This window comes from Lonchura striata, chromosome 36 (assembly GCF_046129695.1).
Source record: "Lonchura striata isolate bLonStr1 chromosome 36, bLonStr1.mat, whole genome shotgun sequence".
In the NCBI taxonomy this organism is placed as follows: domain Eukaryota; kingdom Metazoa; phylum Chordata; class Aves; order Passeriformes; family Estrildidae; genus Lonchura; species Lonchura striata.
Window position 1 is genome coordinate 989551 of NC_134638.1, and position 10331 is coordinate 999881.

At 57.8% G+C, this 10331-nt stretch overlaps 1 protein-coding gene across 1 annotated transcript; it reads left to right on the plus strand.

Moving 5' to 3' along the window:
- Window positions 1-326: 326 nt before the first annotated feature.
- LOC144247951 (RNA-binding protein 3-like) lies at window positions 327-10331 on the plus strand. The gene is made up of 7 exons (XM_077789741.1): window positions 327-393; window positions 1002-1172; window positions 3956-4062; window positions 6758-6863; window positions 7906-7987; window positions 8837-8898; window positions 10172-10331. The coding sequence occupies exons 2-6, from the start codon at window positions 1070-1072 to the stop codon at window positions 8895-8897; spliced, it is 459 nt and encodes a 152-aa protein (XP_077645867.1). The 5' UTR covers window positions 327-393; window positions 1002-1069; the 3' UTR covers window position 8898; window positions 10172-10331.

A 10331-nucleotide genomic window follows, 5' to 3' on the forward strand; every position in this document is an offset into this window, starting at 1 on the left:
GGACCCTCCCCGGGACCCCAAAATATCCCCGGGACCCCAAAACTGGCCCGGGACCCCAAAATATCCCCGGGACCCTCCCCGGGACCCCAAAACTGTCCCGGGACCCCAAAACTGTCCCGGGACCCTCCCGGGACCCCAGAATATCCCTGGACATCCCCGGGACCCCTCCCCCGAAAACCCCCAACTATCCCGGGACCCCCCGCGCGCGTTCCCCCCCCCCTCCCCCGCCTCAATGGTCTCTTCCACGCGCCACAGGGGGCGCGGCCCGAGCGGGCAGCCAATGGCGTGGCGGCGCGGGCGGTCACGTGGGGGGCGGAGCCGGTTAAAAGCGGCGGGGCGGGGCGCGCTCGGCCTCAGTCCGGGCCCGTCCGGCGCCGCTCGGGGGAGGCTCGGGTGAGGCTCGGGGGAGGCTCGGGGGAGGCTCGGGTGAGGCTCGGGGGAGGCTCGGGGGAGGCTCGGGGGAGGCTCGGGGGAGGCTCGGGTGAGGGTCGGGTGAGGCTCGGGTGAGGCTCGGGTGAGGCTCGGGGGAGGCTCGGGTGAGGCTCGGGTGAGGCTCGGGTGAGGCTCGGCCGCTCCTGTCGCGACTCCCCGCGCCGCTCTCGCGGCTCCTGTCGCCATGAGGGCGGCGCTCGCTGCTGCCCCCGGGGCTCTCCCCCGCTCTCCTCCCCTCCCCCTCCCCTCCCCTTCCCCTTCTCCTTTTCCCGCCTCGCCGCCCTCAGGCCCGCGCGGGGTTCTGCGCATGCGCGCGGGGGCGGCGGGAGCGGCGCTGCCGGGGGCGCGCGCACGTGGCCGGGCTGGGGGAGGGGGGGGAAAAGGGAACCACGTGAGCCGTGACGTCACGGGTGGGCGCCGCGTGACGTCAGCGGGCAGCTGGTGACGTCACGGGGTTGGGGTCTCCCAAGATTGGGGGGTGTGACGTCACTGGAGGGCGCGTGGGTGATGTCACGGGGGGCGTGACGTCACCGGGCGGGGTGGTGACGTCACGGCCGCGCCGCGGGCAGGTCATTGCGTCACCGCAGGGGGCCGGGCCCCGCCCTATGACGTCACGGCCAGCCCCGCCCCCCCACGCATGGCGGCGGAGGAGGGGAAGTTGTTCGTGGGGGGCCTCAACTACGACACGGACGAGCAGGGCCTGGAGCAGCACTTCAGCTCCTTCGGGCCCATCTCCGAGGGTGAGCCATCCCATAATATCCTGAAAACATTCCCAAAGTATCCGAAATGTACCCCAAAATATCCCAAATGTACCCAAAATATCCCAAACGTGCCCCAAAATATCCCAAATGTACCCAAAATATTCCAAATGTACCCAAAGTATCCCAAATGTACCCAAAATATCCCAAAATACCCCAAATGTACCCAAAATATCCCAAATGTACCCAAAGTATCCCAAATGTACCCCAAAATATCCCAAACGTGCCCCAAAGTATCCCAAATGTACCCAAAATATCCTTAAAATATCCCAAACATATCCCAAAATATCCTTAAAATATCCCGAACATATCCCAAAATATTCTAAAATATCCCAAATGTACCCCGAAATATCCCAAATATACCCAAAATATCCCAAAGGTACCCCGAAATATCCCAAAGTCTCCCAAATCTATCCTAAAATATCCCAAAATATCCCAAACATGGCCCAATGTATCCCAAAATATTCCAAAAATATCCCAAAAGTGCCCCAAAATATCCTAAATGTGCCCCAAAATATCCCAAATGTACTCTGGAATATCCCAAATGTACCTTAAAATATCCCAAAATCTCCCAAATCTATCCCAAAATATCCCAAAATCTCCCAAATCTATTCTAAAATACCCCAAAATATCCCAAATATGGCCCAATGTATCCCAAAATATTCCAAAAATATCCCAAAAGTGCCCCAAAATATTCTAAATGTGCCCCAAAATATCCCAAATGTACTCTGGAATATCCCAAATGTACCTTAAAATATCCCAAATTTATCCCAAAATATCCCAAATGTACCCTAAAATATCCCAAATGTACTCTGGAATATCCCAAATGTACCTTAAAATATCCCAAATTTATCCCAAAATATCCCAAAATCTCCCAAATCTATTCTAAAATATCCCAAAATATCCCAAACATGGCCCAATGTATCCCAAAATATTCCAAAATATCCCAAATGCATCCCAAAATATCCCCTGGGCTCATCCCCGAGGGTGAGAACCAAAAATACACCAAAATCACCCCAAAAATATCTGAAAAATATCCCAAAATATCCTAAAACATCCCAGATGTGCCCCAAAATATCCCAAAAATATCCCCCCAAATATCCTTAAAATATCCCAAAATATCCCAAGAATATCCCTCCAAATATCCTTATAATATTCCAAACATATCCCAAAAATATCCCAGATGTGCCCCAAAATATCCCAAAAATATCCCCCAAAATATCCTTAAAATATCCCAAAATATCCCAAAAATATCCCAAAAATATCCTAAATGTGCTCCAAAATATCCCAAAAATATCCCAAACGTACCCTAAAATATCCCAAAAAAATACCCCGAAATATCCCAAAAATATCCAGAAATGTCCCCAAAATATTCCCAAAAATGAACTAAAATACCTCAAAAATACCCCGATAAATCCCAAAGTATCCAAAAATTGCCCTGAAATACCCCAAAACCACCCGGAATTTTTGGGGATATTTTGGGGATTTCTGGGGTTTCCTTTGGGAGTTTTTTAGGGGTTTTTTTTGGGATGTTTTGGGGCAGTTTTTGGGACATTCTGGAGATATTTTTGGGCTGTTTTAGGGTGTTCTGGGGATACTTTTGGGGCTGTTTTTGGGCTGGTTTTGGGGATATTTTTGGGGATATTTTTGGGGATATTTTTGGGGATATTTTTGGGGATATTTTTGGGCTGTTTTAGGTTGTTCTGGGGATATTTTTGGGGCTGTTTTTGGGGATATTTTTGGGGATATTTTTGGGGCTGTTTGGGGTCCTTTGGGGATATTTTTGGGGTGTTTTTGGGTTATTTTTGGGGTCCTTCGGGGATATTTTTGGGGATGTTTTTGGGGCTGTTTGGGGTGTTTTGGGGCTGTTTTGGGGTGCTTTGGGGATACTTTTGGGGCTGTTTTTGGGGTGTTCTGGGGCTGTTTTTGGGGTGCTTTGGGGATACTTTTGGGGCTGTTTTTGGGGCTGTTTGGGGTGTTTTGGGGCTGTTTTGGGGATATTTTGGGGATATTTTTGGGGCTGTTTTTGGGGTGCTTTGGGGATTCTTTTGGGGATATTTTTGGGGCTATTTGGGGTGTTTTCGGGCTATTTTTGGGGTGCTTTGGGGATACTTTTGGGGCTGTTTTTGGGGTGTTTTGGGGATTCTTTTGGGGATATTTTTGGGGCTGTTTTGGGGGTGTTCTGGGGCTGTTTTTGGGGTGCTTTGGGGATACTTTTGGGGATGTTTTTGGGGCTGTTTGGGGTGTTTTTGGGCTGTCTGGGATATTTTTGGGGCTGTTTTTGGGGTGTTTTCGGGCTGTTTTTGGGGTGCTTTGGGGATACTTTTGGGGATATTTTGGGGGCTGTTTTTGGGGTGCTTTGGGGATATTTTTGGGGCTGTTTTTGGGGTGTTTTCGGGCTGTTTTTGGGGTGCTTTGGGGATATTTTGGGGGCTGTTTTTGGGGTGCTCTGGGGCTGTTTTTGGGGTGCTTTGGGGATTCTTTTGGGGATATTTTTGGGGCTGTTTGGGGATATTTTTGGGGTGCTTTGGGGATTCTTTTGGGGATATTTTTGGGGCTGTTTGGGGTGCTCTGGGGCTGTTTTTGGGGTGCTTTGGGGATACTTTTGGGGATATTTTGGGGGCTGTTTTTGGGGTGCTCTGGGGCTGTTTTTGGGGTGCTTTGGGGATATTTTGGGGGCTGTTTTTGGGGTGTTTTCGGGCTGTTTTTGGGGTGCTTTGGGGATACTTTTGGGGTGCCGTGCCCGCGCTGACCCCTCCCCGCAGTGGTGGTGGTGAAGGACAGGGAGACCCAGCGCTCGCGCGGCTTCGGCTTCGTCACCTTCAGCAACCCCGAGCACGCCAGCGACGCCATGCAGGCCATGAACGGCGAGGTGGGCACCTGGGCACGGCTGGGCACACCTGGGCACACCTGGGACACACCTGGGACACACCTGGGCACGGCTGGGCACACCTGGGCACACCTGGGACACACCTGGGCACGGCTGGGCACACCTGGGCACACCTGGGCACACCTGGGCACGGCTGGGCACACCTGGGACACACCTGGGCACACCTGGGCACACCTGGGCACACCTGGGCACGGCTGGAGTTACACCTGAACACACCTGGGCATGGCTGGGACACACCTGGGACACACCTGGGCATGGCTGGGCATACCTGGGCACACCTGGGCACACCTGGGACACACCTGGGCACACCTGGGCACGGCTGGGACACACCTGGGCATACCTGGGCACACCTGGGACACGGCTGGAGTTACACCTGAACACACCTGGGCACACCTGGGCACACCTGGGCATACCTGGGACACACCTGGGCACGGCTGGAGTTACACCTGAACACACCTGGGCATGGCTGGGACACACCTGGGACACACCTGGGACACCTGGGCACAGCTGGAGTTACACCTGAACACACCTGGGCACACCTGGGCACACCTGGGCATACCTGGGACACACCTGGGCACGGCTGGAGTTACACCTGGGACACACCTGGGCACAGCTGGGACACACCTGGGACACACCTGGGCACACCTGGGCATGGCTGGAGTTACACCTGAACACACCTGGGCACACCTGGGCACACCTGGGCATACCTGGGCACACCTGGGACACACCTGGGCATGGCTGGGCATACCTGGACACACCTGGGCACAGCTGGAGTTACACCTGAACACACCTGGGCACACCTGGGACACACCTGGGCACACCTGGGCACAGCTGGAGTTACACCTGAACACACCTGGGCATGGCTGGGACACACCTGGGCACACCTGGGCACACCTGGGACACGGCTGGAGTTACACCTGAACACACCTGGGCACACCTGGGCCACAGCTGGGCACACCTGGGCACAGCTGGAGTTACACCTGAACACACCTGGGCATGGCTGGGACACACCTGGGCACACCTGGGCACGGCTGGGACACACCTGGGCACAGCTGGAGTTACACCTGAACACACCTGGGCATGGCTGGGACACACCTGGGCACACCTGGGCACGGCTGGGACACACCTGGGACACACCTGGGCACACCTGGGACACACCTGGGACATGGCTGGGCACAGCTGGAGTTACACCTGAACACACGTGGGCATGGCTGGGACACACCTGGGCACAGCTGGAGTTACACCTGAACACACCTGGGCACGGCTGGGACACACCTGGGCACACCTGGGCACGGCTGGGACACACCTGGGCACAGCTGGAGTTACACCTGAACACACCTGGGCATGGCTGGGACACACCTGGGCACGGCTGGGACACACCTGGGCACAGCTGGAGTTACACCTGAACACACCTGGGCATGGCTGGGACACACCTGGGCACACCTGGGCACGGCTGGGACACACCTGGGCACACCTAAGCACAACTGGGCACAGCCGGGGCACCTGGAGTCATACTTGGGGCACAGCTGGGCACACCTGGAACACACCTGGGGACACCTTGGGGACGTCTGAGAACACCTGGGGCACACCTGGGCACAGCTGGAGACACCTGGGCACACCTGGGCACACCTGGGCACACCTGAGGGGCTTTGGGGCACTGGGTGGGGGCTGGGGGATCCCAGAGGGGACCGAGGAGACCCCAAAGTGTCCCCCGCCATCCCCCAGTGTCCCCAACGTCCTGATGTCCCCAATGTCCCCGTTGTCCCCAAAGTCTCAGTGTCCCAAATGTCTCCAGTGTCCCCGATGTCCCCGGGACGTCCCCAATGTCCCCTCGATGTCCCCAACGTCCTGATGTCCCCTTGACATTCCCAATGTCCCGTCTGTGTCCCCAATGTCCCCTCGATGTCCCCATTGTCCCCACATCTCAATGTCCCCAATCCCCTCAATGTCCCCAGTGTTCTCAATGTCCCCAATGTCCCAAGGTGTCCCCAACGTCGCAATGTCCCCTCAATGTCCCCAATCCCCTCGTTGTCCCCAATCCCCTCAGTGTCCCCAATGTCCCAATGTCCCCAATGTCCTCTCAGTGTCCCCAATGTCCCCAATCCCCTCAATGTCCCCAATCCCCTCAATGTCCCCAGTGTCCCCTCGGTGTCCCCAATGTCCTCTCGGTGTCCCCAATCCCCTCGGTGTCCCCAATGTCCCAATGTCCCCAATGTCCCCAGTGTCCCCAATGTCCCCAGTGTCCCCAATGTCCCCTCGGTGTCCCCAATGTCCCCAATCCCCTCAATGTCCCCAATCCCCTCGGTGTCCCCAATGTCCCAGTGTCCCCAATGTCCCAATGTCCCCAATGTCCTCTCGGTGTCCCCAATGTCCCCAATCCCCTCAATGTCCCCAATCCCCTCGTTGTCCCCAGTGTCCCCTCGGTGTCCCCAGTGTCCTCTCGGTGTCCCCAATCCCCTCAGTGTCCCCAATTCCCTCGGTATCCCCAATGTCCCAATGTCCCCTCGGTGTCCCCAATGTCCCCAATCCCCTCGTTGTCCCCAATCCCCTCGTTGTCCCCAATCCCCTCGTTGTCCCCAATCCCCTCATTGTCCCCAGTGTCCCCTCGTTGTCCCCAGAGTCCCCTCGGTGTCCCCGCTGTCCCCTCCACGTCCCCGCTGTCCCCTCTGTCCCGCAGTGCCTGGACGGGCGGCAGATCCGCGTCGATCACGCCGGGAAATCGCCCCGGGGGGCCCGGGGGGGCTTCGGGGGCGGCCGCGGCCGGGCCAGGGGCTACGGCCGGGGTGAGGGGCCGGGGGCTTGGGGTTTGGGGAGGGGGTTTGGGGAGGGGGATTTGGGGAGGGGGATTGGGGGGTTTGGGGAGGGGGTTTGGGGAGGGGGATTTGGGGGTTTGGGGTTTGGGGAGGGGGATTTGGGGGTTTGGGGTCTTAGGGTTTGGGGAGGGGGGTTTGGGGTTTGTGGAGGGGGATTTGGGGGTTTGGGGAGGGGGTTTGGGGTGCTTGGGGTTTGGGGGTTTGGGGAGGGGGATTTGGGTTTGGGGGTTTGGGGTTTGTGGAGGGGGATTTTGGGGTTTGGGGTCTTTGGGGTTTGGGTTTGGGGTTTGGGGGTTTGCGGTTTTGGGCTTTGGTAAGGGGGATTTGGGATCTTTGGGTTTCAGATTTGGGCATTTGGGGGGGTGGAATGGGGATTTTGGGGGGTTTGGGGCTTGGGGTCTTGGGGTTTGGGTTTGGGATTTTGGGGTCTTTGGAGTTTGGGGTGTCTGGGGTTCGGGGGCTCTGGGATTTGGGAAGTTTGGGATTTGGGGTGGGGGTTTTTGGGGTTTAGGGGCTTTTGGGTTCTTTGGGAGGGTGGGATGGGGATTTTGGGGTTTAGGGGGTCTTTAAGGAGGGGGTTTGGGGAGTTTCAGGGGTCGTGAGGGGTTTAGGGAGGGGGTTCGGGGGTTTTTTGGGGTGGGGGGTGGAGGCTTTTGGGCGTTTTGGGGTTCTCAGGGCTTTGGGGTGGGGATTTTGGGGTCCTTGGGGGTTTGAGGGGGGGTCCAGGGGCACTTCTGGGGCTTTACGATGCTGGGAAGATTTGGGGGTCTCCTGTGGGGGGATTTTGGGGGAGATTTGGGCATTTCGGAGCGGGGAAGAAGCTTCAAGAATTTCAGGGACATTTCGGATTTTGGGTTGGGGTCGGCTCTGAACTCCGGGATGGGATTTCGGGTGGGCGAAAACATTTTGGGATTGGGGTTTCGAGGGTTCAGGGAGGGTTTGGGGGGGGTCAGGAGGGGCTTTAACGGGGTTTTTATCCTGAACCCCCCCCCAAATTTGGGGTTCCCTGCAGGAGGAGGCGACCGCGGCTACGGCGGCCGCTACGACGGGCGCAGCGCGGGGGGCTACGGGGGGGGCCGGGACTACGGCGGCCGGTGAGGGGGGCGGGGGCTGGGGGGATTTGGGGGGGATTTGGGGGTCTGGGGTGGGGGATTTGAGGGAGTTGGGGAGAGATTTGGAGAGTTTGGGGTGGGCTTAGGGGGGTCTGGGGGGGATTTTGGGGGGCTCTGGAAGGGATTTTGGGGGGTCTGGGGGGATTTGGAGGGGCTGGAGGGGATTTGGGGGTCTGGGGTGGGGGATTTGAGGGAGTTGGGGAGAGATTTGGAGAGTTTAGGGTGGGTTTAGGGGGGTCTGGGGGGGGATTTGGGGGGGTCTGAGGGGGATTTAGGTGGTCCGAGGGGGGATTTGGGGGTCCTGGGGGGGATTTGAGGGAGTTGGGGAGAGATTTGGGGAATTTAGGGTGGGTTTAGGGGGGTCTGGGGGGGGATTTGGGGGGGTCTGAGGGGGATTTTGGGGGGTCTGGAGGGATTTGTGGGGGCTGGGGAGGGATTTGGGGGTCTGGGGTGGGCGATTTGAGGGAGTTGGGGAGAGATTTGGGGAATTCGGGGTGGATTTAGAGGGGTCTTGGGTGGATTTAGGGGGATTTGGGGGGGCTGGGAGGGGTTTGGGGGCTCTGGAGGGGATTTTGGGGGGCTCGGGGGGGATTTTGGGGGGCTCTGGGTGGGATTTGGGGGTGCTGGAAGGGGTCTGGGGGGGATTTAAGGGAGATTTTGGGGGGCTCTGGGGGGATTTGGGGGATGCTGGGGGGGATTTGGGGGGGTCTGGAGGGAATATTGGGGTGCTGGGAGGGGTCTGGGGGTGCTGGGGGGGATTTGGGGTGCCTGGGTGGGATTTTGGGGGGCTCTGGGGGGATTTTGGGGGGGTTTTGACTGAAGTCCCCCCAGGCAGGGCGGTTACGGCGAGCGCTTCCCCTCGGCCTCGTACCGGGACAACTACGACAACTGAGGTAGGGATGGTACCCCAAAAACGGGGCACCCCAAAAACGGGGCACCCCAAAAACGGGGCACCCCAAAAACGGGGCACCCCAAAATCTGGGGACCCCAAAAACGGGGCACCCCAAAATTGGGGCACCCCAAAATCTGGGGCACCCCAAAATCTGGGGACCCCTAAAACGGGGCACCCCAAAATTGGGCACCCCAAAACCGGGGGACCCCAAAAACGGGGCACCCCAAAATTGGGCACCCCAAAATCTGGGGCACCCCAAAATCTGGGGACCCCTAAAGCGGGGGCACCCCAAAACTAGGTCATCCCAAAATCTGGGCACTCCAAAAATGGGGGGATCCCCAAAACGGGGGGATCCCCAAAACTGGAGATCCTGAAACTGGGGGACCCCCAAACCGGGGCACCCCAGTATTAGAGCACTCCAAAATATGGGCACCCCAAAACCGGGGGGACCCAAAAATCTGGGCACCCCCAAACCACAGGGGGCCCAGAAATAGACCCTGGGGCACCCCAAAATCAGGGACACCCTCAGATCAGGGGCACCCTAAAATCAGAGGTAACCCCCAAACGAGGGGCACCCCAAAACTGACCTGGGGATATCCCAGAAGTGACTGGGGGTACCCCAAAAAGGTCCAGGGACACCCCAAAAGTAAATTGACGTGTCCCAAAAGTGAGCAGGGTACCCCAAAAGTAACCAGAGACACCCCAAAAGTGACCTGAGATACCCCAGAAGTGATTGGGGAACCCCAAAAGTGACCAGGGACACCCCAAAAGTGAACAGGGACACCCCAAAATCTCTCAAAAATCCCCCAAAGCGTTTTTGGGGTTTGCAGAATTCCCTGAGCTCTCCCAAGTGGATTTTGGGGGATTTTAGTGCCCCCCCAAAATTGGATTTTGGGGAGTTTTGTGTCTCCCCAGTAATTTTGGGGTCCCCCATCGGATTTTAAAGATTTTACGGGTTGTCCCCAAAATTCCCAATTTGGAAACTCCCAATGATTTTGGGGTTTTCTGTGGGAATTGTCCCTTTTTGGGTGACTTTTGACAACCCCCCACCCCCCCAAAAAAAAAAATTTTGGGGGTCCCGACCCTTCCAAAGCCGCTTTGGGGGGGTTCCAGGACGCTCCCAGATAAATTTTGGGGGGTTGGGGGGATATTTTTGGGTTCCCCCATTTCGGGGGGGGGTTTTGGGGGTCCCGGAATGGCCCAACCCCCGTTTTTCGGGGTGGGGGAGGGGTCTCCCCGCGCCCCTCCCCCGCTGATCTCCTTCTCGTCCCCAGCTCGGAGCCTCGTGCTGGATTTTGGGGGGGCCCCTCCCCCCCCCGGGCCGCGGATGGACGCCGAGGGGGGGTCGGGGTGCGGTGGGGGGAGGGGAAGGGGGGAGGGGACCCCGAGTTTGTAGCCCCGGGTGTGACATTAAAGGACAGAGACACCCCCCCA

Bases quoted from the DNA above. Each gene is read 5' to 3' on its own strand.
- LOC144247951 (XM_077789741.1), top strand. From the start codon at position 1,070: ATGGCGGCGGAGGAGGGGAAGTTGTTCGTGGGGGGCCTCAACTACGAC. The intron at 1,173-3,955 runs GTGAGCCATCCC...CCCTCCCCGCAG, and splicing joins CTTCGGGCCCATCTCCGAGG to TGGTGGTGGTGAAGGACAGG. The intron at 6,864-7,905 runs GTGAGGGGCCGG...GGTTCCCTGCAG, and splicing joins GGCCAGGGGCTACGGCCGGG to GAGGAGGCGACCGCGGCTAC.